The following is a 27,184-nucleotide window of genomic DNA, read 5'->3' as shown; positions in this document are numbered from 1 at the left end:
GTATTAACTCTTCTTTAAATGTTTGCTAGAATTCACCTGTGAAGCCATCTGGTCCTAAACTTTTGTTTCTTGGGAGTTTTTTGAGTACTGATTCAGTTTCATTGCTGGTCTGTTCAAATTTTCTTTCTTTCTGTTTCAGTTTTGGGAGGTCATACATTTCTAGGAATTTACCCATTTATTCCACATTGTCCAGTTTGTTGGCTTTATAATATTTCATCATATTCTCTTATAATTCTTTATATATTTATGGTGTTGGTTATTGTTTCTCCTTTTTCATTTCTGAATTTGAGGCTTTCTCACTCTCTTTCTCTCTTTTTTTGACGGGGAGTGAGTCTGGCTAAAGGTATATCAATTTTGTTGATCTTTTCAAAGAACCAGCTCCTAGGTTCATTGAGCTGTTCAATTGTTTTTAGTGTCAATTTCATTTATTTCTACTCTAATTTTTATTATTTGGTTTTTCATATTGTTTTTGGGTTTATTTTTACTTGTTTTTCTAGTTCCTTTAAGTATAAATTTAGGTTGTTTGAGAGTTTTCTTCCTACTGGAGGTAGGTCTGTGTTGCTATAAACTTCCCTCTTAGAACAGCTTTTGCTGTATCCTGAATATTTTGGATCATTGCATTTTCAAATTCTTTTATCTTCATGTATTTTTTGGATTTCCTCTTTGATTTCTTGGTTGACCCATTCACTGTCTAGTAACCTGTTATTTAACCTCCATGTATTTGTGGTCTTTCCAGAATATTTCTTGTTGATTTCTAATTTTGTAGTGTTCTGGATGCTCTTACAGCACAGAACCTGCTTCAGATTCTCCGTCTCCCTCTCTCTCTGCCCCTCCCCTGCTCATGCATGTGCACTCTCTCTTTCCCTTTTTCTCTTTCTCAAAAATAAACATTAAAAAAAAGATGCATGTATGACTTTGATCTTCTTTAGTTTGAGACTTGTTTTGTGGCCTCATGTATGATCTATTCAGGAGGATGCTCCATGTGCACTTGAATGTGTATTCTGCTGTTTTAGGATGGAATGTTATGAATATATCTATTAGATTCATCTGGTCCAATATTGCATTCAGAGCTAGTTTCCTTGTTGATTTTTTGTTTAGACAGTTTACCAGTTTCTGTGAATGGGGTATTAAAATCCCCTATTATTATTACATTACTGTTGATTGCTTCCTTAATGCTGGTTAATAGATGCCCTATGTATTTGGGTTCTCCCATATGTATTCTCTCCCATAAATATTAACAATTGTTATCTTTTTCTTGTTGGATTTTTTCTCTTTATAAATATATAATGTCCTCTTGTTTTTTTGTTGCCATCTTTGTTTTAAAGTCCATTTTGTCCTATATCCGTATTTCTACCTAAGCTGTCTTTTTACTCCATTTGCATCATAAATACTTTTCCATTCTTTCACTTTAAATCTGCATATGTTGTTAGGTCTGAAATGAGTTTCTTGTAGGCAGCATATAGGTGGGGTCTTGGTTTTTTATACATTCTGTCACCCTGTGTCTTTGGATTGGAGTGTTAGGCCATTTACATTCAAAGTTATCATTGAGAGTTACATACTTATTGTCATTAATTGTTTTATGGTTATTTAGTAAAGAAATTGCAGCTGACCCTTGAATATGGCCTTACTGACAAGTTTTGCTAAATTACATGCTGTTAAGTGGAGCTTATTATGAATGCCTCATCTCCTAACATAACAACTGCCTTCCCTTTGTAATGGAGTGTATTGTTATATCTAATTCCTTTAGTTAGCCCTAATAGAAGATCAGACATGGAATGATACATTTCAGGTTCTTTTTTAGCATTAAATTTTTTTTTGAGAATTTGTATTTCAACCAAGTTCTTTTTTTCCCCCAAATTTTATTTAAATTCTAGTTAAGATATAGTATAATATTGGTTTTAGGAGTAGAATTTAGTGATTTATCACTTGCATATTAACACACACTGCTCATCATAGCAAGTACTCTCCCTTTATTTTTTTTAAAGTTTATTTATTTTTTTTTGAGACAGCACAATGCGGGGCAGGGCGCAGAGAGAGAGAAAGAGAGAGTGGGAGACACAGAATCCGAAGCAGGCTCCAGACTCTGAGCTGACAAGTGCCCTCTTTAATACCCATCACCCATTTTAGCCCATCTCCCCCCTCCATTGGCCCTCAATTTGTTCTCTATTGTTAAAAGTCTCTTATGGTTTGCTTCCCTCTCTCTTTTTTCCTTCCCCTTTGTTCATCTTTTTGTTTCTTAAATTCCACACATAAGTGAAATCCTGTGGTATTTGTCTTTCTCTGACTTATTTTGCTTAGCATAATACCCTCTAATTCCATCCATGTTATTGCAAATGGCAAGATTTCATTCTTTTTGATGGCTGAGTAATATTCAATTGTATATGTAGACCACATCTTTTTTATCCATTCATCAGTTAATGGACATTTGAGCTCTGGGGTGCATGTACCCCTTTCAATCTGTATTTTTGTATCCTTTGGTAAATACCTAGTAGAACAATTGCTGGGTTGTAGTATAGTTCTATTTTTAAGTTTTTGAGGAACCTCCATACTATTTTGCAGAGTGGGTACACCAGTTTGCATTCCCACCAGCAGTGTAACAGGGTTCCCCTTTCTCCTTAGCATTAAATATTATCATAAATATCATCTACCATATTTATTAATGGCTACCAACTATGGTACAAAGTAAGTAAGAAGAAAAGTGAGTCACCACCCATTTGCACTGATCTAGTGAGAATCTGTTTCAGTGGGGAGCTGGGAGACATTTGCTTACCTTATCTATGGAAAGGAATAGAGTCTTCGGGCATAGGGTGAGTGTTGTTTCACAACCTACTTTTTCTCATGCTTTAAAAATCTGGAAGCTTAGTTAGATCCAGTCTTAGTTTTCTGCTCTTAGTTCAGTTTTATTACACATTTTATGATTCTCTATTTCTTAATTCTTTTGAATATAGTTGACACACAATGTTACATTAGTTTCAGGTATGTAACAGTGATTTGGCAAGGTTATACATTATGTTATGCTCGGATTTGACAAGTTTATACATTATGCTTTGCTCACCACAAGTGTAGCTCTTCTTGATGGAAAATGAGAAGAGTTAGTTGTCCGCCTTAAAATACTCAGTCTGGGGTCTCTAGGACAGACAGAGTCTGGCTGAAATTCCTCATGACCTGGCCTCAGTCTTTACCTAAAGAATTATAGTTTCTACACAAATGAAAGTCACGATCTAAACATTAGCTCACTTGTTTTGTTCATTTCATATAATAAATGCCATTAAGAACTAAAACCTTCAAAAACTGAAAAGATCATTGAGCTGTATTCAGTCACCTGTACTTGATTTCACCAGTAGTTGTCCCAACCAAATCTTTGCTATGCTACTGGTCATTGAGAGAGGTTTGGAAACTCCCACAAAGGTCCATAGAATGCAGTTAGAATGCCATGTGTTGTGACTTCTTGGGGCTTACTTATTTGAAGGCCTTTTTGACTTTCTGCACTTGGCACAGCAGAGTGGACTCTTTCCCTCGAGCTGTGTCCTCTGAACTTCCTTGTTCACCACTGCACCTGTCTCACAAACCAAGCACTCAGTTTCACCTTTCAATCTATTCTGCCTTCATAAATGTAGTTCCCTTTCTTGAATACCATTATTTGTGGTCATCTTCTTACCTAAATCCTCTACACTAAAATGTACCCTCCTGTTGCTTTATTCCAGAGCCAAAGCTCTTCTGTAGGTGCTGTTCCTTATTTGCTCTGCAGTTTGATGTGTCCGTTAAACAATCAGTCTGAGGTCACACCCTGTGCCAGCATTGTGCTCGATGCTGGGCACACAGTGGAAATGAGATGCAGTCCTTGTCCTCCGCCAACTTGTGGCTTACTAGGTGGAGAGACTGGTGAGGCAGCCACGTATGCTATAGTGAGAAAAGCACAGCAATGGGAGTAATTTGGGAGTAACTCAGAGTAGACTTGCCCTGTAATGGTTTTCTGTTTCATTATTTTCAGTACATTTAGGAACAGACTTCTTGTTAACAGTTTATTGGCTATTTTGTCTTTGGGGTTTGAAATATGTTAATAATTTCCTCTCATGATTTTGTCTTTTAGTATAGAGCCCCTGATCCGTTCTGAGGAACACCTGGTATCTGAGATGAGCCATAAGAATCTAGGTTTTTAAGATTTAAAAAATTATGTTTTCATTAATAAAGCACTAAAAACAGAACAATAACCTTTCTAAGCAAAAGAACCATTGTTCATCTGTTTACTCAGCAAACCTTTGAGTGCCAGCCACCACCCCCCATCTTGGCAAAACCCCTATTTCAGTGGAAGAGGAAACATTCTGAACCATCCTCCAGACTCCCTGGGTACTCACCATTCACCTGTTGCACAGACAGTTGGCCAGTACGAACTGACAAAAGAAGCCGTAAGGGAGCCTCTGCTGCTTTGGAGGGAGTATATGACTCTTCCCTGCCTTTGATTTAGGAATCAAGGAACCACAGGAGGCTCTGTGGCGGAGCTACAAGCTGATGGTCTGACTTTTCTTAATCGACCTAGAGTTTTGCTTCCATTAAGGATCATTTCTTCCTCTTTCCTTCCCTTCTTCTCTTTCTCCCCACTCCCTGCTCCTTCTCTCGCCCTCTTTCCCTCTCTCCCTCCTAAGAACTTCACCCCGTGGCCTCCCCTGTCCCTCTCCTCCCACACAGTCACTGCCTGAAGTGTTTTTGCCTCTTTAATTATATTTTTCACTGGGAAAGGGACCACTTCAGTTTCCTTCTTGGTCGCCTGTGTAATATTGTAAGCCTAATTCGGCACTTAGAAACACCTAGGTTTGCCTTGTAGCTTCTTCTCCAGAATGTTACACATCCTAAGAGCAGAACATTGCAGATTTTACTTCTTTGCTGCCCCTTCACCCTCTCTCCAGATGTTAAAATAGGAGGGGCTCTTAAGGCTCTGGCCTGACCCCTTCTTTCCTCTCTCCCAAAGCTGTCTCCCCAGATCATCCATTCTGTTTGTGTGTCATAGATACTTGCATTTATTATCTGAGTGCTGTTTCCTTTTGAGCTTCACAAGGGGAAGTGAGTCCACTTCCTGCTTGGATGTCATCCTCTGGGGTGTCTCAAACATAAAATGTCCACCTGTAACTGTCTTTCCCCCACCAGGGCTCCCATCTCAGGAAGCCTGGGAGTCTCCTGCAGCAGCCCCATCTTCCTGGTTGTTAGGGTCACTGGACTCTAGAATAGGACTGTCAGGCTCCACTGCCATGTCCCCAGTTTAACCACTGATCTTCCCTATTTGGACGGCCTCAGAGTCTCATCAGCTTTGCTTCCAGCCCATTCTCCACTGTGCAGCCAGAGCAGTCGGTGCCACCCTCCTGTGTCTCCAGCGATTGCTGCACTGCCTGGCACATAGTGAGTGCTCTGTACCTACTCTGTGAACCATGGATTGCGTTCAGGTGTTTAACACCATCTCCCACTTAGCTGTTCTCCTCTGGTGGGCTTTTTGTTGTATAATTATTAGTCTGCTTCTGGCATTATCCTGTGTTGCTATTGACGGATTCACGTCATTTAACAAAGTTCTCCCAATCAGTCAGTTAGTTGCCCTGCTTCTCAGGAACTTCCCAAAGTGCAGCCTCCTCCCCAAAAACCTAATAATGTCATCATTAGATGTGGATTCTACCTTTTCTTTCTTCACCTTTCCTATCTCATATTCCTGATAATCTTTATTTCTGTATTTTTGTTAGCATTGTTTTCCCACACATGCCTTTTTAAATATTACATAATATTTAAGACTCTATAGACATTATAAGTATGAAAAGTTTAACACTGTGTAGATTTCATCTGTTTTAGAATGCAAGTTCTTAAAAATTCATACAGGATTCATTTCATTTGTTTCTTTCTGATAACAGTAGTTCCACTTTGTAAATGTGTTTGATAAGCTATAGAAACAATAATTCCCTGGTTCAGAGAAGTGTAAAACCTGATGATAAACAGAAGGGAAACTTTAAAAGGAATTCTTACTTGTGACCCAATGTAAACAAAGCACTTTTGGGTATTTCTGATATCTGTCTTTAAGCTAAGTTATGCCAATTTATAAATCCTGTTATTTGATTTTATTTTCCAACTTCAGCTGAAATTATTTCATTTAAAAATGGTTTATCAGGGGCACCTGGGTGGCTCAGTTGGTTAAGCGTCCAGCATTGGCTCAGGTCATGATCTCATGATTCGTGGCTTCCAGCCCTGCATCAGGCTCTGTGCTGACAGCTCAGAGCCTGGATGGAGCCTGCTTCCGATTCTTGTCTCCTCCTCTCTCTGCCCCTCCCCTGCTTGGTCTCTCTCTCTCTCTCAAAAAATGAATAAACATTAAAAATACCTTTTTAATGATTTATCAAGTCAAGACCACAGTGAAAATACCATTTCACACCCGTTAAGATGACTATTAAAAAAATAATAAGTGTTGGCAAGGATAAGAAAAAATTGAAACGCTTTTGCCTTGCTGGTGTGAATGTAAGTGGTACAGGTATTATGGAAAAGTAGTATGGTGATTCCTCAAAAAATTAAATGTAGAATTATATGGTCCAGCAGTTCCACTTCTAGGTACATACTCAAAAGAATTAAAAGCAGAGACTCAGACAAGTATTTGCCCACCAGTGTTCACAGCAGCAACATTATTCACAATAACTGAAAGGAGGAAAGAATTCAAATGTCCATCGATGGAAAAATGGATAAACAAAATGTGGTCTGTTGTGTAGTGGATGATTATTAAGCATTAAAAAAGATAGAAATTTGGACAGATGCTACATATGTAGATGAATCTTGAGGATAATATGCTAAGTGAAAAAAGCCAGAACAAAAAGGTAAATATTGAATGATTCCTAGAGTAGTCAAATTCATGGGGACAAAGGAAAATGATGGTTGCCAAAGGCTGGGGAGCCTGGGGGTTGTTTAGTAATTGAAATTTTAATTTAGGATAATGAAAAAGCTCTGGAAATATAGATGGCTGGTGATTTTACAACAGTGTGAATATACTTAATACTACAGTACTATATGCTTAAAAATGGTTAAATGGTAAATTTTATATATATTTTAGCACAATAAAAAATAGGTTTATCAACATTGCATGTAAATCTACACTTGCCTCTAAATAAAATGTTTACAGATAGAAACATAGGTTTGTTCCATTTACATTGTTTGTGGAAATTTATATTGTTGTTTGTTAAATTTATATTGATATCATAGTTGGTAGAGTCAGAAATTAACCTGTGGTACCTGGAATTTATTCCTGCCTCAGAGTCTTTTAAGATACAGCTACATCCACACTGTTCAATTACAGCATGTGTCTATTTTACATCAGACTAGCTTAGCTTTTTGACTTTTTAAAAATAAGTATGATCAGCTGATAAATCTGTTTAAAGACTGGTGAAAAGGAGTCAGACAGTTTTAGAATTTATGTGTGTAGCAGGTAGGACAAAACAACTCAAGTCCTTTACTTCTGGCATTTTCATGTCTTCCCAGGTATACCTTGAAAGACTTTTAACGTATGCAGAGATAGACATCTGTCCGGCCAACTGGAAGCGGATTGTTCTAGGAGCGATCCTGCTGGCCTCCAAGGTTTGGGATGACCAGGCTGTGTGGAATGTGGATTACTGCCAGATCTTGAAAGACATTACAGTGGAGGACATGTGAGTGTGTATATTGGGGTCAGGGAGTGAGGCACTGTTTGGGAAGGAACCATATCCCTTCTGAATAGTCTGTATGGTATGGAATGAATGAATTTGACTAAATGTCCCTTGTGAGCAGGCACAACAAAGACAGTTGTGGAATATTACACACAAAAACCTGTACTCCTCTTCTTTGGGACCGTGAGCAGGCACTGGTTACACTTTTTGATTTTGTGAAACTAATTTCTGAAACTATATTAATATTCTAGGCAAACATTCTTTTACCTTAATTTTGAAAGGTGTAGACTAGGGTGCTTGGGTGGCTTAGTTGGTTAAGCATTCGACTTTGACTCATGATCTCATGGCTCATGAGTTTCAGCCCTACATCAGGCTTTTGCTGTCAGCACAGAGCAGGCTCTGTCTGCCTGTCTCTCTGCCCCTCCCCTACTCTCTCTAAAATAAACATTCAAAATAATAAACAAACAAGACAGGTGTTGATTAATGCCATTAGCAGTCTGTGATGGATTTTGTTCTGGCTCTGTATCGCACTGCAGAGTGAGAACAATGTCCAACACCAGTAGCCTAACCCAAAAAACAGAACAGCTAAATATTATCTGTTTCTGTGTAGTTTCAGAGAGAATTTGCAAGTTCAGTTGCTTAAAATCAGCATTCTGTTCTTGAGGCCTCTCATGTGTCTCATTAGGGCTGCATTTCTCCCCCAGCTGGTCTCAGAGCCCCAGCTCAGTGGAAGTGTTACAAGCATCGAGGGTGGGGGGCGTCCACCCCTACAGCTCTCAGGGCATCCTTAGGATTTCCCAGATGGTTCAGTCCGTAGATTGAGATGAGGATTGTTAACAGGAGACCTTGCAGACCTATAATCTGGGATTTCTGGGGTCTGTGAATACAGGAAATAGGTTTAAAGACTCTTAGAGGAGAAAGGAGCTGTTCTGGAATACAATCTGAATCAACTGTTTACAGTTCCTTATGGTTTTTAGGCACTTCTGACACTATTCTTCCTAAAAGACTCATGTTGTTTGCTCACCTTCCTTGAGAAAGCTTTAGGCTGGAGGAGGTTCCCAGCTGTGCCAGTCCACCTCCATTCCCTAGACCCAATAATCTTGAAGATGTGGGACCTTCGCGGTGCTATTATGGGGGTGTCACATGGGCACATGACCAGCCTAGAACCCTCCTTACCTCTGGTTACTGATTGGATGGCACCTCATTTTTGTGATACCCTGTGAAGCACATTTTTTATAGTCTTGGGTCTTTTATTGCAGAGTTTTTTCTTCTATAGACCTAAAAGCTCCTTCCTGTGTCTCTAATTCTTTATTATAAAAAATAAGAAAAATATAAATGAGGTTTTGATAGTAAGGAAAATTAATGTCTTGATTATATTTCAGTGTGAGAACAGCTACTAAAATAATTGTTATTCAGACCACAAAGGAGGGTGCAAGATGGTAAGAAGTGCTGACTTGTTTCCTTTATTGGGGATTACTCTCTCAACACCTTGATATTGTTTGACACTGGATTATGTGCTGTGGGAATGACGTCATGGTTTTCCTTTCTTGTTTGTGTTGATGTATGTGTAGGGAAGGAAAAAGTTTCCCTTCTTCCCCTGTTAGGTTGTTTGATCTAATAATTAAATTGATGTAAAGAAACAGGAGAAAAACGTATTTCATTTTGTACATAAAGGAGCCCCATAAAAATAAGAGACTCACAGGCAGGCAAGGGAGACTTGTCTGCCATCCTGAGCTAAGGAATGGGATAGCGCCTAGGGATTCAAAGGGGAGGAGGGCAGTTCATAGGAAGATAAAAAGAACAAATGCTTGGTAATCAGATGTTTGCCCCATCATGGCCATGCAGGCTTTTCATTTCAGGACAGTGAGCCTCAGTAAGGGCTGGTGGCGGCCTACCTTTCTTTCCCAGAGCAGAGGAGTGGGAAGGAAGGAGCCAAAAGGGGAACCCACATACTTGGTGTGTTCTTGGGCAAGTCACTTTTAAGAATGAGAAATGAAAGTTACACATCTAGAAATCTGTTCCCTAATGCAGTTGTGGTTTTAAGTGTACTCGGAGAATACCTCGTGTGTTGTAAGGGAGCATATATGCCAGTGTGAAGACCAGTGCCCCTCCGAGTGCTGTTACAGATACCCAGACTTATGGGCCAAATTGTGTTCTGTCAAAATCCTGTGTCGAAGTTAACCCCCAGTACCCAGAATGTATCTGTATTGGAGAGAGGACATTCAGGAGGTAATTAAGTTAAATGGAATCATTAGGGTGGTAGCGTAGGAAGAGGGACAGCCATGTGAGGACACAGAGATAAGATGGCCGTCTGCAAGCAAGAGAGAGGCTTTAGAAGAAACCAACCCTGCTGGCACCTTGATCTTGGCCTTCTAGCCCCCAGAACTGCAAGGAAATGAGTTCATGTTGATTAAGCCCCCCAGTCTGTGGTATTTTATTATGGCAGCTCTTGTAAACTGGTACAAATTTTGGTGCTGGGAAGTCAGGTGCTGCTGTAATAAATACCTAAAGATGCAGAACTGGCTTTGCAACTGGGCAATGGGTAGAAGCTACAAGAGTTCTGAGGCACACCTTAGAAAATCCCTAGATTTCCCTGAAGAGATTGTTGGTAGCAATGTGGTTGTTAAAGGTTGTTGTGATGAGGACTCAGGAAGAAGAGAGCTTTAGAGGAAGCCTCTCTCACCTTAGAGTATACATGTATGACCACCAACAGAATGCAGAATGTTGCTAGAAATATAAACATGAACGGTGCTTCTGAAGTGAGGTATCAGACAGAAATGAGGAGCATGCTGTTAGACACTGGGCTAAGGGTGATACTTGTTATAAAATGGCAAAGAACTTAGCGAAATTGTATTCTGGTGTTTGTGGACAGAACATTCAAGAAACAAATTGGAATATTTAGCTGAGGAGATTTCTTAAAGTTTTTTTTATTTTTATTTTTTTATTTATTTTGAGAGAGAAGGGCACAAGTGGGGCAGGGGGAGACACACACACACACACACACACACACACACACACACTGTCTCTCTCTCTCTCAAGTGGGCTCTGCACTGACAGTGCTTGGGGCTCCATCTCACAAACCACAAGACCATGACCTGAGCCGAAATCAAGAGTTGGACGCTTAATCAACTGAGCCACCCAGGTGCCCCTAGCTGATATTTTTAAGCAGAGTGTTAAAGGTACTGCCTGGTTTCTCCTTGCTGGTTATAATAAAATCTGAGGAGAGAGAAATTGAAGAAGGAATTTTTAGGTAAGAAGGGACCAGATGTTGAAGATTCGGAAAAACTCAAACTTTCTGATCTCTGCCTATCCCTTTTGCAAAAAATGAGGAAGCGTGCTCTGGAGAGAAGAGTAAGGGTGTGGGGCTGAACAGCGTTGGCCAGAGAGATTCCAAGTCTGACTCAGTGATCCAGTCCACCATCTCGGCACAAGTGTTGGCAGCTTACACTGAGGCAGACAGAGACAGGACACAATGAAGGGAGGCTGTCAGACTTCTGGGATTCTACAGGACGGACCAACAGAGCTGCCCTGCTGTGGCGTGTCATTCTTCACAAAAGGGGGGAGATGACCGTGAAGGCAGTTTGGAAACTGGCAGAGCTGCCTTTGTCACCATTGGCACAGCAGGTGCAGGTCTGGGGGCCGAGGCTGCCTCCTCCCGGCCAGGAGCAGGGGTTGCTGCCACCTCAGCAGGCTGGGTGATAGAGCATCAGCCAAAGATTATTCTCAAGAAAATCTAATGCATTTTCCCTGCTAGATTTCAGACTTGCTTGAAACCCATGAGCCTTTCCTACTTTTTGATTTCTCCCTTGTGTAATGGGAGTGGCTGTGGAAGCAGATACTTGTTTGGTTTCACAGGTGTATACCTGGAGAGGAATTTTGCCTCAGGATGAATCATACCTCCAGGCCCACCTCTACCTGATTTGGATGAAATTTAGATGAGACTTTGGACTTGGGGTTGATGCTGGAATGGAATTAAGACTTTTGGGCTGTTGGGATGGAGTGAATGTATTCTGCATGTGAGGTGGACCAGAAGGGCTGAGTGCCATCTCCCTCAAATGCATATGTGAAGGCCTAACCCCTTGTACCTCAGCATATAACCATATTTGGAGATAAAGTGTTTAAAGAAGTAATTAAGTCAGAATGAGGTTATTAGAATGGGCCTTAATCCAATATGATGTGCCCTCTAAGAGATTAGGTAACTGGCAGCAGACAGCAGGACAGTTGTGCTATTTTGTTATAGCAACCTTAGCAAACTAATACATCCAATAAACATTATTGAAAGAAGGAATGAAATCCAGTGTGGTCAAGAAGCCGTCAGGAGTGTGTGTTGCTGACCAAGCTTGTGGAGATAGGACCTTTAAGTGATTTTGTAGCGTCTGTCCAGAATTGTAGATTTACTGTTGGAACTTTTTAAAATCAGTGCTTGATCTCAGTCTTTTCCTGGAAAACTCCATGAGCTTGGGGAGAAAATGGCTCCTAGGTACCCTCTCCATGGAGAAAGAGCAGTGTGGGGTATCACTGGAGACTAAGAGCTATGGTGCTTCACAGTGTGTCAGTCTCATGTCAGTGGCTCGTCTTCACTTCCTGGCAGAGGCAGCCTGAGCTTTCCTTTGGAGCTCCTTAGTAGGAAGAGGATTCACAAGTTGCAGATGGAAGCTTTATAAAATGTGCTTTTCAGCTCTCCCTTCAGACCTCCTTTTGTCCCCCTCTGCCCCCTTCTCTTGGTTTCTGTCCTTGCCTGTGTTCTAGCATCCTGATGTGACCTTTCTGTGCACAGGTTCATTTACAGCTAAAGAGTCATCCAGCAGTAAGGAACGTGACTTAGAGTCCCTTCCACCTGTAGACAGTGGGGTTCTGGCTTGGAAGGCAGCTAACCATATGGGCAGGTGGCTGGGAACGTAGGTTGAAGCACATTGTAAGACAAGTGGCACTGAAACTTGTGGGTAGAACCCTCAGGGTCACCAACATCAGACTTGAGGCTCAGGCTGATGTGCAGCATGACAGGGCCATGGGCCAGTCTGTCTCTTTCTGTCTTGCTAACAGTAAGTGGTCACATTGTCACAGGTCAACTTTGAGCACCTAATGACAACTGCTATGGATGGGAAAGCAGATGGTGGACTTTGATAGGCAAAAATGCTGTTTAAAAAATTACACTTGGGGCACCTGGGTGGCTCAGTCGGTTAAGCAGCTGACTTCAGCTCAGGCCAGGATCTCATAGCTTGTGAATTCAAGCCCCACGTCAGGCTCTGTGCTGACAGCTCAGGGCCTGGAGCCTGCTTTGGATTCTGTGTCCCTCCCTCCCCCCCACCCCCGTCCCTTCCCTGCTCATGCTCTATCTCTCAAAAATAAATGTTAAAAAAAATTTTTTTTAATTACACTTGGGGTTGTTTTGATTTTCTTTTGCAATCACCTTGTAAGGGTCATTTTCATATGTAAACAAAGGAATCTCAAATAAGGAAAAGCAAAGAGACTTGTCTTGGTGCCACAGAGCAGATAGAGGTGCAGAGCAAAATGCTCAAACCCTCCATAGGTGTAGGGAGCCTGGTCTTTGGTTTTTGGTTTTAATTGTGATAAAATATACATGACATAGAACTTACTACTTTAACATTTTTAAGTGTGTAGTTCTGTGGCATTAAGTACATTCACATTGTTGTGCAACCATCACCAACTAGAAGCTCTGGTAATGGGTACAGAAACTGTATAAAATAGTAAGTCCCCATTCACCCTCCCCCAGGCCCTGGCAACCATCGTGCTCCTTGTCTCTATAAATGTCACTACTCTAGATACTTCATTGAAGTGGAATCACACGGTATTCCTCTTTTTGTGACAGGCTTATTTCACCTAGCATATCCTCAAGGTTCATCAGCATAGTAGCACATTGGAATTTCCTTCCTTTTTAAGGTTGAAAATAGTCTATGTACATATTGTTTATCCATTCATCTACTGGTAGACACCTGGACCCTTGCAGTACTTCTACCTCTTGACTATGTGAATACTGCTGCCATGAACACGAGGTACAAATATCTCCTTGAGTCTCTGCATTCAGTTCTTTCAGCAGGTATATAGCCAGAAGTGGGATTGCTACTGTGGATGGCTGGTTTTTAAAGTAAACCCATTTTTCTAGAAAAGCAGGCAGATGATAAATGTTTGGATGATAAACAACTCTCCTTACTCCATTTAAGAGGCCCCTTTGTAAGCTGCTGAATTGTGTGAATTCATTTGGGCTTCTTCACAGTTTTGATCTACTATAACACATATTTCTGAATATATGTTTTGTGTATTGTCTTGAGTTTATTTCTTGTAAAATTTTACAGCAGGACTATTTTATCATGTCTTTCAATTGAGGGCAGTAAATCCATCAATCCTGTCCTCTCTGTGTCACTGTTAGTACTTTTTCTTTAAGCTTATTTATTTATTTTGGGGGGAGAGAGAGAGAGCGTGCGTGTGTGCACACATACACACACACACACACGCACACACACACGTGAGCGGGGGAGGGACAGAGAGGGAGACAGAATCCCAAGCAGGCTCTGTGCTGTCAGCACCGAGTCAGACACTTAACTGACTGAGCCACCCAGGCGCCCCACTGTTATTATTATGACTTACCACATAGAAAGCTGTCACATGTCCCTGTAAGATGTACTACTACAGTTTGGAAATACAAATTTGAGGAATTATTTTTATTTTCTCAATCTTGCCTTAGAAAGCACGACAGCTGTAAAGTCCATATTTCCCTCAGAGCTTAAAAAACATCCAAGAAAAGTCTGAAGAAAGGCTGTTCTTTTTTTTCCCAGGAACCTTGGAGAGAATGCCATCTTGTTCAAAAACAGACTCCTCTTGACTCTAATCAGAGTGTATACCCTCAACAAGAATCATTGCTATGTATACACCATTTGGGGCAGGATTAACAGACCAGCTCTCTTACAGAATTAAAAAGACAAGATTTTCTTAGCAGCAGGATAGTAAGAGCTGTAGTGGCGCCTTCGGCCACCAGACGGCAGTCTGTCCCCAAGCAGCTCCCACTGTCCGCCAGGAAAGCTCCTTCAGGCCCATTTGTTTTGGCACTTCTGGCCTTAGCAGTATTTTTGGCGCTCTTGTTTTATTAAAATCTTAATTTTATTAAAATCTTAGTTCCAGTATTTCACAGGATGATCTTTTGTTAAATTTCACGTAAGAGAGGTATAAATAAAAGTTATTTGAAGTAAAAATTATCCCAAATAAGTCAGAGTAATTTAGACTCTTGAAAAGAATAAAATTTAGCACAAGATGCACGTTTAGAGTTCACCTCCTCCACTGGACTGTCTAGAAACAGAACGCAGTTATGCTGTTTCTCTGATGAAAAGACTTAGTGTGACTTCTCCATGTTCCCATATGAAGCACTCAGACCTTCACTAGCAACTTGCTGAGGTTTCTTAACTCTCATTTGCCCAGTACCTTCCCTCTCTAAAGCTACCTGCCCTTGCCCAAATCCTGGCCTGCCTGCCTTGTGGCCTCAATGCTCCTGACCCCTGTTGTCACAGCAGCATGAGACTAGAACAGAGTCCCCCTCAGTCTCTGATGGCTTAGTGAGGTGACTCATCAGGAGCAGACTGGGACTCGGGTACACTGTGGGACAGGATGGTGCTATGTTAGTTTGAGATTGCAGAAAGTCAGGTGTCTACACAGGGGTCAGAATTGGGCAGCTCAGTGTTCGGTGGAGTCAGTGGAGGTGGGGTCAGGGCTTAGGAGCGGGGAGGCCTGGCACTCAGGACAGGGTTGGTTCATCAGCCTTCAGTGTCACTCAGGGGAGATGGTGAGCAGGTGTCCTGTCCTCCACTCCTTGCCAGAAATACTCTGCTCCCACCTTCCCTTCTCTCCACCAGAGACTTTGTTTCCCAAACAGTTCAGCTCTTATCTCTGTGGAAAGCCTTCCTTGATCCCTCCACCCAGGCTGAGCTTGGTCTCTTCCACTCAGTAACACGAATAACTGAGCACTAATTGTATGTCCGGTACTGTGCTAGGGCCAGGTATGTAAACTCTGATGTCACGGTTTCCATCTCTGAGGAGACAGGGAGGGGAGGCTGAGTTAAGGTGACACTTGGAGTGGAGTGTGATGAAGGACAGAAATAGAGGGCTGTGTTGTGTGTTTGGGAACACAGGGTGCTTCCTGGGGATGGTGATGCTGAAACTGTGTGCCTGACCCAGAACCAGTGCTCAACAGATCTCCATTGCTAAGGACTTTTCTCCTTCCAGATAGTAACTAGCAAGAGATGAACCTGATCTAAAAGATAATTGACATGAGAGAGTTGTCCAAATAGATGTTTAATCATTTATTCTGGCTTCCCATCACTCATTTTAACCCACCTATAGATGGGTGGGCCAGATGGACCTTAATACCTGTGTTGTCCCCTTTACTTACCAATCCCTATAGGTGAGTGGGTCTGGAAGTGTGGGCCAGGACCAACCTCATCAGCATCGCGTGGGAGCTTGTTAGAAAATTCTCAGGCCTGCCCCAGACCTGCCAAAGCAGAGGCTGGGGTGGGCTCTGCATTCTGTGTGTTAACAAGCCCTCCACATGATTGGATGCATGTTCAGGCTTGGGAACTGCTACCTTCATTTTTCTGGGTTGGGAAGTTACCTTTTTGTGAGTCCAGTGGCTGTGATTCACTCTCTTGCTTCCTGCATTTCCAAAGGAAGCCTGTACAGCAGCTCCTCCGCTGTTGCCAGGAGGTGGGGAAGAGCCACTGAGGAAGGGCAGGCGTCTAGGCTAACAGTGACCTTCCCGTGGGCTCCTGTCTCAGTCCCTCAGCAGATGCCACTTGACAGCTCTTGACAGCTTCATCTGCCCCGTGTTGTGATGGTCTGTGCTGAGATTTGCAGCCAGAGCCTGCTGTGTGTGTGTTGGGTCTCAGTGAAATGAATCACCCTGAAGCACTTCCTGGTGATCACCCCAATTAATCAGGCCTCATCCTTCTGGGCACTTGATCATTCGACTTTTAATACCAGTTTAGTGGTTAAGCTGCAACTCTGGTGTCCAACCAGGCAATTAATTAGATAGCTTTTCTCCCCGGAGGTTTCAGTTTTCTGGAGTCTGGTCTCCAGCAGCTTGCCCTGGCCGGCCACGCAGCCTGCTATGGCAGCTGAACAGGTGCTGTTTTTGTCTTTGCTTTGCAGGAATGAGCTAGAACGACAGTTTCTTGAATTGCTCCAGTTCAACATCAATGTTCCTTCCAGTGTTTATGCCAAGTATTATTTTGATCTTCGTTCTCTGGCAGAAGCAAACAACCTGAGCTTTCCCTTAGAGCCCCTGAGCAGGGAGAGGGCTCACAAGCTTGAGGTAAGATGCTTCAGCATACTGGGATTTGATGCATTATTGCAGATGCATCATCTGAAGGCTATGGAAAGTATGAGGTCATTTTTCCCCACTATGTGTTAGTATACAATAAGGACGAGTTACTCTGGATTTAGAGTTGGCCAATTCATTTAGTTGATTATAATTCATACAGTCATTTTTAATAACCTTCTTAATACCAGTTTTTATTTAATGTGCATTGATTCTATTCTTGAAATGTTAAAAAAAAAAAAAAAAACAGACCCAGTTTTTTAAAAAAAATAATGTCACAAAAGAAATATTTCTCGGCATGCACTTTTATTAGGAAGAAGATACCAGGTGGCCCTAATGAGAATCCCAAAAGGTTTGATTCTGCTTTTTTTCAAAATATTTTCTCTACATCCCAGTGAGAGCTGGGGCCAGGCCCATTGGTCTTGGTCTGGATTTAGGGCCTTCACTGTTAAGCGGTATGACTTTTGTAGTTAAGCCTCATATTTGCACTAACCTCTTCCCAGCTGGCATTTTGGTTGGATGGAAAGTGGTGGGGTGATAAGAGGGATCACTGGTGAAGCCTCTCCCTCCAGAGAAGGTGTGCTGCGGCCCTCTGTACCTTCGTCCTCAGGCACTATTGTGGTCTTATTCTGTAAACCTGTGATCAAAGCAGTGGATGGTACAATCATGTCCCAAGCTTGGTGAGACCCAGGAGCGCTGTGCTGCCTGCCCCCTTGTCTAATCCGAGTGAAAAGTACAGGATCTGGTATTGAGTACCGGATCACGATGGCCAGAGCTAACAGAGTTAGCTATGAACAAAACAAGAGTCTAGAGGGAGGAGGTGAAGAGGTTATTATGGATTGCAAGCTTAACAAGGCAAAAACTTTAACTAAAATTGTAAAAAGTAAATAATATGGTATTCTCAAGAAGAAACGTAGTAAAACTATGGAAAAGACTGGATACAAAGGACCGTGTTTAAAATAAAAAGCCCGTGAGGTTTTCAGAACTCCGCCACTTTGCTGTTAATTAGTACAAGCCATTAGGATACAACTAACTGTTCATTTAGGTCTCCCATTTCTCTTGAGCAAGAAATGGAAAGCCCTTTCTCTGAAGGATATGCTCCCAGGCAAGTATAATCAGGCTTTCATGAGCACACACATGAAATAGGATTTGATTTCACGGTGAGTGGGAACCTTATTTCAGCCTCGACAGCAGGCTCTAGAAGCCCTAGTGCCCAGTGGCTCCTCTTATGCTGAGGAGAGGAGCCTGGCCTGCAGGCAAGCGAGTCTGTGGTTCTCTGAGGAATGGTGTCTAGTGTTGCACATCAGCCAAATTGTGGGCACACAGGCTGGGACTGGAGCAGTCGGTGCCTGCTGTTAATTCCTTCAGGTTGTCCAAATAGGAAGAAGGATCACTCTTCTGCTCCTGGGGCTGCCAAACCAAGTGCTTCATGGGCTCGCTGGGCGGAGGAAGCCAGCAGTCCTGACAAGACTATTTCTCTTCTCCCAAGAGTTGGAGCTTCCGAAGATGCAGGCCTTCCCTCCTCTGTGGGACTGGACAAGACACTGTCTAGAAAAAGAGTTGACATGCCTTTGAAATAATTTTTAAGAAATGAGATTTCATTATTTTCCAGACTCCAGCATCCCTATTAGTCCATCTGGTTAGCCAACCAGAACCTCTTCATGGAAAGTGAGGAGGAGTGAGACATTAGAAGTTGCTCTTACCTCAAGTTCTGTTCCTGTTCAGATGAACCACCAAATGGCTGACTTGACATGTTAGTTGCAGGGTAGAGTGTGGAAATAAGAGTGCAGCAGGAACCGAGGCAAATGCAAAGTCATCTTTTCATTAGCCTGGTCATTTCTCTTTGAAATAAATTAGTATCTGTATGCATGTAGGAGATGGGATTAAAGCTAAGAGCTTGTATAATGAAATCTAGAATAAGACAGTACATTGCAAACTCATTATTATGGTATAACATTCAGACCTGCTTACTGTTTGTAAGCTAAGAAACAACAGATGATAATCTCAAGATGTTTAAATAAATGAAAATAATTTACTTTAAAAAATCATTGCTCTAATGTTTGTAAAGAATCTGATTTCTCTTTATGTCATCTATGTTGTGTATATGAAATCTATTCCACATGAGGAACTCTCAGAGCAATAGCCCATCTCTTGCCCTCATTCATCTGTCTTGGAGGAAGACACCCTAAGCTCCCGTCTCTCTCCTCCAGTCCATTCCCCCTGCTGCCACTGGAGCTGCTCTTCTAAAGTGCACGTGTGGGTTTTTGGAAAACAAACAAGGATCAGTTTATTTTGGAGAATAAATGAGAATAAACATAGTACCCTGTGCTTCCATTACTTTGAGCATTCCCTGTTATGTGCATGCCTCTGTTATGTGCATATTTCGATTGGAACTCACACATCCATTTGACACGTATTTACACATACTCACCTAGGATCCTCTGATCCTTGACACTGAACCGTCATGAACAAAAGTGACAGACCCTGCCCTTTTGGAGTTTACATTCTGCTGGGAGGACACAGACAGTAAACATAATAAATAAACTGGCTAGTATGTTAGAAGGAGAGTAAAAGAGAAGAAAGGTGGGGGTTGCTGTGGTCAGTGGCCTCACTGAGTAGGCCATGTTTGCATGAGGACTTCAGCGTGGCCTTGCAGAACCCTCCAGGCTGAAGGAAGAGCTGCTGCAAAACGTACAGTTGGGAGCGAGCTCAGGCTAGGGTGATAGGGGTTGGAGGGGCCCACAGAGGAGGGTGGGTGAGGTGAGGAGGGAGGGGGTGTAGGGGAGGAGATTACAGAGCTAGGTAACAGGAAAGCAGGGAGAAGGGCTGGAAGGGTTATTGTCCTTCCAGTGAGAGCTGTGACGATGCGGTCAGGGTCAGCGGCTTCTGTGCCTTTGTCCGTTGACGGTGACCCCTTGGCAGGTGGGTGCTGTGTCTGCTTCCCTGGCCCCTGCATTGTCCTCGGCCTATTGCTGGACTTGTATAGAAGTTAAAGGACTTCATATTTGCATCATCACGGATGAAGTCAGCCCCACCCATGGGTCCTTTTGACAGAAGGCAAAGTAAATGTGACTGGGGCGATGTGCACCCTCAGCCCACACCCAGTAGCAGCCCTGAAGGAGCCACAACTGGGCTCTGAGCCCCTGGGACGACCTAGCCTTGCTCTTGGCTGAGGCCCTCCCGTCTGCAGTATCAGTGTCCTCATCAAGAAAGTGAGGACAGTGTGGATTGTGCATTCATTCCAGGCTGCTGCGGCCCCTCCTGGTTCCCTTCTTCTTCAGTTATGTAGAGTTGACTCAAACACCTGGTCATCTGTGTAGACTCAGTCTCAGATAAATGCCTGCTGCCAAGTATTGAGCTCTCTGCCCAGCACGGCCCAGCACGAAGCCCCAGTGCATTATGACAGCTTCGCAAGGGGGGTGCTCAAAACAGCCACATACCCGGGGTCACACCCCCTTAAGTGGTTAGTTAGCCCCGCAGGCCACACTGTCCGTAATTGTTTCCCATTTTGAGAGGATTTTCTCAAGTAGACTGTAAGCACTCTGGAGACAGGGCCTGAGTCTGCACGTCCGCTGTCGCCCCCACCGTGCCGGGCCCAGATCTGGGCACAGGACGTGAACTCCGCAGGGCAGGGCCGCCTGTCGGTGTTGTTGCTGGTCCTCTGTGTGCAGAGGGGCTGGGGGCATGGAGGGAGGGAGGGGCTGGCACTGAGGGCACGAGCCCACCCTGACCTCACTTGTCTCTCTTCTGCCCCCCAGGCCATCTCGCGCCTCTGCGAGGACAAGTACAAGGACCTGCGAAGACCCACGAGGAAGCGGTCAGCGAGTGCTGACAATCTAACTCTGCCGAGATGGTCCCCGGCCATCATCTCCTAACCGTAGGCGTCCCCACTGGAGGCCGTGCCATCCCGCAGTTTCTCCTTTAGTTTGAGAAAAGACAGACTTGGGGTGGTTTTGTTTTTGTTTTCCTTTCCTTTTCTTTCTTTTAATTCATAGCTCTGTCAGGCTGCCTTGATGACCGCCTCCAGGCTGCGTGGCCCACACGCAGCAAGGCCTCGAGGGAAGCGAAATCAGTATTCCGGAAGTCCTGTTTCATGCCTTTCCCCTCGTCATTAACAGCACTTCCCTCATGGAAGAAAAAGACTCTCATCCTGGAGAAGGAGACAAAGGGAAAGGGAAGTCGTAGAGGCAGGGAAAAGGTTAAATGGCTCGGCCATCTCTTAAGTCCCCATCTGGTCAGTAGATGATACGAGGGAAAAACACAATAGTAGGTAACAAAGTTGGATGTGCATTAAAGACAAGAGTGCAGCGTTTATCACCTCCACTTGGATCAGTATGTTCTGTAAGACTTCTCGCATTCCTTCTAGCTGCTTTTTTGGGATTTGGGGGATTTTTTGTTTGTTTTTTATTCTGTTTTGGTTTTGGTCCCACAGAGCAGAGAATATAGTTTGTACCCATCATGGCACAGACATCCAAATAAATAGTACTGGTTGTTTCTCTCTGCACTACTCCTGTGAGCTGTCTTCTGAGCTTTCTTCCTCACAAGTGCGATGCGCTTGTTACGTTTCTGTACACCTTTATTTTATACAGCTTTTCTCCAACGGTGGCAAAATTAACTTGACTGTAGTGCTGAACCAAAAGTTTCCCTTTCCCTCCTCATTTCCACACCCCAAGAAAATTCTAGATCACATGGGTGCTTGTGCCTTCCTATTTTCTTGCAGGTTTTTTTCTCTGACCTGAAGTCGTAATTACAAATCTGTCAGACTTTGTGAACTGAAGGAAACAATGTGCAGCAGAGGGTGTCCTCTGGTTGAAGAGTTTCTGGAGTGCTAGGTGTTTGCCTGAAGCTACTGAGTAGAGCCATTTCTCTGTACCCCCTGCCCAGTTCATTCCTCTACTTCCATGTCCATTGTTGCAAGCAATATTCTTCTCAATTTTTATATGTTTACTTTAAATCAAAGTTAGTCTATTTGTATAAAGTTTTTTAAAAATCTAAAATTTAAAAAAAAAAGGTGGGGGTTTGTTCCGGTGGGAAGATCATTGAATGGCAAAATGTAAACTATTAACTGAGGTATTTTTCACAGGATGATTGAATAAAAAAACTCAACTTGCATTTTCATTGTGGGTGCTTAGAGAAGTTCTACAAAATTCAAACTGTGAAGGTTTATGCTTCATTAGTTTTGACCGTACTTTTTCATTTTCTGACTATCCCTAATTTCCTTATGGGCTAGATAAGAATCTTTTATATCAAGTAAAATAAAAGGGTTAATGATAGAATATCAGAGTAAATTTGGTATTAAGTCTAAGAATCTGAGTCAGTGAAGCATATAATGCTTTGGGTTTTTGCATATTTTCCTGGGTCACAATGACAGGTTTCTAAGTTTTTTCCCGTTTCAAGTTTCTGCGAGGCAAATGGCAGCAGATACTCTATGTTTCACCTTCCTCCTATTTGAACTTTGGAAATACTTTGGAATCCTATTAGTCTTGGGTACCCTAAGGTCATACGCCTGATCCCCAGACATGCTTACTCCTGATGGAACGTACTTTGGAAATGGAAGGGATTCAGAAAATTGAAACCCCAAGATCTCCAAGCCAAAAGTGCTAGTCAGGTTTCAGTGAAATTTGTATCATGTGTAAACAACTGTTTGGACCAGAAATATTGTCAAGTTCTTTCTGGCCTAAACTTCCAAAAGCAAACAAACTGAATCTGAAAAGTTAATTATCTTTCCCTTGTAATGGTGTTGATATACTCTGTATGGGTACCAAAATTAGTTTCTCTCTTTAAGTAAGAGTTGGATTTAGAACTTTAACTAGAGATCTAAAAATGTAGGAAATATCATTTTATATTCCCTAGTCTATATAGCTTAAAAAGGGACATATTTTCTTAGCTGAATATGAATACCTCTCAAGCCTAAATTAGTTCCTCTCATGTAAAGTATCTTATTTTACTGATTCATTTCAGGAAAGAGGTTCTGCTGCCTTTAAAGCAGAAAGCTTATTTTTATCCCTTTTATTTGAATGAGAGAGATTTGAAAATTGAATTCTGTAAATATTTCAGTGCATCTATTATTTTGTGGAGTTTATTAAACTACTTTAAAAAATTGTATAGTCTATTTATTGTATGTATGTACATACAGTCTGATAACTTAAAATTTAAAGTGGATTCCGTAAAACCTGACTCAGTCTTGTTTGGATTATTGAACATTGTTTTAGCCTTGTGCACTGGACTCTACCTCTGTATAGGAAAATTTTCCATATTCATTAATAAGTATTGATCTGTATTAATTGGTTATGTTTCTTGCACTAAGGATTTTTAAAACTCTGCTATAAGTGTAGATTTTAGTTTTACTTTTGCAGTATGAATCACTTGACACATAGATACTTCAGGTTTGTTTATTTTATTTTTCTACATGATGAGGAATACTTAAATTTTGTTCTTTGGTTTGTTCTGAGTTTGCCAAAAAGAAACCCCAGCAACACCCAATACAGTACCTATTGGCAAATCATAGTGACTGTAATTTGTTTGCAAGATCATTCAATGCCCTGCAATTAAAGCTGGATTGCTATTTAGGACTACATTGTCTTAGTGTAGTTTTTGAATGGACAGTTTTCATCATTGATGGAGGATGAAGAAAACTGCACGTTTTATTGACTTTAATTTTAGATTTGACTTAAACAACAAATAAAGTCATTGGGAGAATAAGTATATCCCAGTGAATTTGTTTTAATTTGTTTTACTTTTTCTTAACTGGGAAAAGGGAAAGAAGTCAGGGATTTAAAACCAAATTGGAGGGCAAGGTGGGAGATCCTACCACGATCCGAGATGTGTTCCTATGCCTTAATGCACTAGGTGAGGCCAGTGTTAGAGCCTTGGACCCATTGTCTTGGCTCCTCTTCTGGGCTGGCTCTCCCGAGTTCCTTCTCTTGGTCTTTGGCAGGGGCATCTCCATCTTGGGGTTTCCCTTGGTTCTGGGGATTTTGACCCTCAGCTGAACTGCAAAGCAGACTTTTGGGAGTGAGCGATTTTGATCCTTTCTGGCTGCTTTTGGTAACCTCTCACCTGGGGCCATATTTTACAGCTTTGAATTTTTTAAACAATAAAATAGAATTCTTGGTTCATTGTAGGTACTTAATAAGTGTTAAATAAATAAATACATAGAACAAATAGTGCCTTCCTGCTGCATTTTTTTAAATATTATGTTGAGATAAAGTTATACAGGTTTTGTAGATGCTGAGTATGAACCTCTTTGCAAGAGCCATGGGAAAAGTGTTACTAGGTGTGGAAGTCTTGAGCAATTCACAAAAGTATCAAGCACCTCTTAGAAACCTCTAATTGAGATATTGCATGTAAAGACGTCTCAGAGCATGTCACTTTTGTGGTGATACCCTGTTTTGTATTAATGACTTTATCTCCTTTGACTTCACTGGAGTCCGCATCTCAAGACTGTGTTGGGTGGATCTTAGAGACATGGATCATCTTTTGAAAGGCCAACCAGAGAGAGCCCGTATTGTTGAAAAAGAGAAGAAAATAGAAAACATACCCTCAAGCTGAACTGGGAAAAGGATACTTGAGAAGATTTTTTAAACCATATGGGAATGCAAGGAAAGTGCTGCACACAATTTCATTAACATCATGATTTGCTGTTACTGAGTGCAGAGCCTTACTAAAGCTCCTGCATCTAAACCAGATGCTCCCCTCCCGCCCCACCCCGCCCCTGCCTCAGAACAAGTTAGGGAGCTGCAGAAGTGTGCCTGCAGTCACAGAATGGGTGATTGAGTGTACCTGACCAGTACTGCTGACTTCCTTTCCAGTTTTCCTGTTTTGATTTTCTAAGTTTGAATTTGTGAGGGTGCTGAAGGAATACTTAGTCACTTTCCATTAGAAGCTTCAAGAGTTCAGTGATGAGCACTGAAACGGACTGCTTTTATTCACATCTCTCAACTGGAAGTCTTTGGAGGGTTCTGTGTATCTGCATCATTGTGAGTCTTAGCTGTGAGCACTCAGGTGAGGATTTGTCTCGGCCGCTGTGCTGTCCATTGTAGGTCTTTGTAGAAGGCCTTCTGGAAGGACCTATGACACTAAAAAATGTGCCGTGAAATATCCCGATGGTGTTGGGAGTTTACAGATCTCTCCAAGTTTTCCTGTGTCTTTTAGTGCCTTGATACAGGTACAGGTCTTTAAGAACTTGGTTTACATAACTAAGTTATTTCAAATGCAGGGTAGTAGAAAGGCATTCCAGAATAATTCTGTGCCCTTACTTGATTGGACATGGAAAAAGAGCAACCAGCATATTGATGAGATAGGGTTCTTGCCGTACAGTGACTGAAGAGAAATGCCCCTTCCTTTGTCGGTCATTTTGACTGCAGGCGGTCTGCTCACGAGGTTAGTCAGAAGTATCAGGCACCTCCTGTCTACCAGGCATTGCACACAGTGGGGGTCTGTCGGGACTAAAATCTGGCCCCTGTCCACATAGAGCTGAATTGATTTGGTTTGGATCAGTGGTTCTGACATGCCAGAGAAAATTAGACACACATTTCATCCTGTCATGAGCATGAAAAAGAAGATCTAAACCTGCCTCTGGTAAGAGACCTGTGTGTAAGGGGCTTCTTGAACATCATTTCTTCCCACAGACATTTGTGGAGTTCTACAATCGTTCAGTGTTACAGATTGGTATTTTTTGAGCACCTTTAAGCTAATGTGATTGCTACCAAGAACACGGAGAAGAAACCACTGGAAAATAATAAGTAAGATGGCAGTTATAAGGTCACTGTACAAAAGTGATAGTTTTCCTAGTCACCAGCACTAACCAATTAGAGGAGATATGCCATTCGAAACTGCATCACGTTATAAACTCTCCAAGAACAGAAACGTTAAGTGCTTACGATGGCCACTACAGCTTAAGCATGTAGCACACTTTAATTCATTGAATGCTTATCAGTTTTAGGGTGGCTGCTGCTACGTCAGATGAGGCTGCTTAGGCTTGCAGAGGCTCAAACCTTGCTCTGGGCCCACAGTCAGAGTAGAGGAGCCAGAAAGCCTGACTCCAGAGCTTAATTTTAACCAGCCTGCTATAGGGCCTTTCACTGCCCTCATTAGGGAAGAAGACCTGTCAAGAAGTGTGTTCTAGTCTTCCCCACCCCCCAACACACACACACACACACTCATGCCATTCCAAAACCTGCAAAATGAGCTTATGGGGAAATGGAGTCTTTGTAGATATAATTAGTTAAGATGGGGTCATGTTGGATTAAGGTGGACCCTAAATCCAATGACTAGCGTCCTTATAAGGGGGGGACTTGGGGGGCACCTGGGTGGCGCAGTTGGTTAAACAACCTACTCTTGACTTTGGCTCAGGTCATGATCTGTTTTGAGATTGAGCCCCACTCTCAGCATGAAATTCTGAGATTCCTGGGATCTGGGATCCTCTCCCTCATTCTACCCCTCCTCTGCTCACACTCTCTCCCTTTTTCTCTCTCAAAATAAATAATTAAAGAGAAGGAAATTTGGACATAGAGACATAGGGAGACCTATGGACAGCATCGTGTGACAAGCGGCAAGTGTTGGAGTGAAGCAGCCACAAGCCGGGGAACGCCAAGGCTTGCGGGCAGGCTGGGGGAGGCAAGGAGAGGTCTTGATGCCAAGGCCCGATTTGAGAATTTGAGCCGCCAAAACCGTGAGAGAATCCATTTCTGTGGTAAGCCACCCAGTGCGTGGCGATGCTATGGCAGCTCTAGGAAACTGCTCCATGTCCCATTCCTACATAAAGAAAACACTACACTTTATAGGCATCACTCATTTAAGACTTCTGTTCAAAGTCATGTGTCGGACAGGTCTGCTGTGACCTCACCCCCTCAGTGGCTGCCCTCTCACGGCCCCTGCAGCACCCCCACTTTCAGCCTCGCCTGGTCGCCATCGCTCTGCTCTCCCTCCGGGTCATTTCTTCAGGGACCTCCTGGCCTTACCATGCGGCTCCAGACGGCAGCGGTCCTGTCTGTGCCCACACCTGCCCTAGGCCTCATCCTTTCCGAGGGATGGAAGGGCGTTTACAGAGTTAGAAACAAACCGAACTTGAACTGGATGCATGTGGGATCTGGATAAATAGGAAAGGAATTCCGCTCAAGAATGTTCTCTCTCTCTCCTCTCTCAACATTGCTGAGGGACAGTGTTAAGCAGGCATTACTGTCAGTAAAGATGTACGTGGAAG

At 42.6% G+C, this 27,184-nt stretch overlaps 1 protein-coding gene across 1 annotated transcript in view; it reads left to right on the top strand.

Annotated features, from left to right (window-relative positions):
* The window catches only part of CCNY (cyclin Y), an 81,520-nt gene extending 57,833 nt beyond the window's left edge, over positions 1-23,687 (top strand). Inside the window, exons 7-9 of the mRNA XM_039223799.1 lie at positions 7,495-7,661; positions 16,812-16,974; positions 20,739-23,687. Coding sequence (XP_039079730.1) covers positions 7,495-7,661; positions 16,812-16,974; positions 20,739-20,855 — 447 coding nt within the window. The 3' untranslated portion in view covers positions 20,856-23,687. The remainder of the gene's footprint in view (positions 1-7,494; positions 7,662-16,811; positions 16,975-20,738) is intronic.
* The last annotated feature ends 3,497 nt before the right edge of the window (positions 23,688-27,184 follow it).

Source organism: Hyaena hyaena, unplaced genomic scaffold, assembly GCF_003009895.1.
Source record: "Hyaena hyaena isolate Hyena2069 unplaced genomic scaffold, ASM300989v1 scaffold_1447, whole genome shotgun sequence".
Classification (NCBI taxonomy): domain Eukaryota; kingdom Metazoa; phylum Chordata; class Mammalia; order Carnivora; family Hyaenidae; genus Hyaena; species Hyaena hyaena.
Note: the sequence above shows the minus strand (reverse complement) of the source record. Positions and strands in the feature narration are given on the sequence as shown.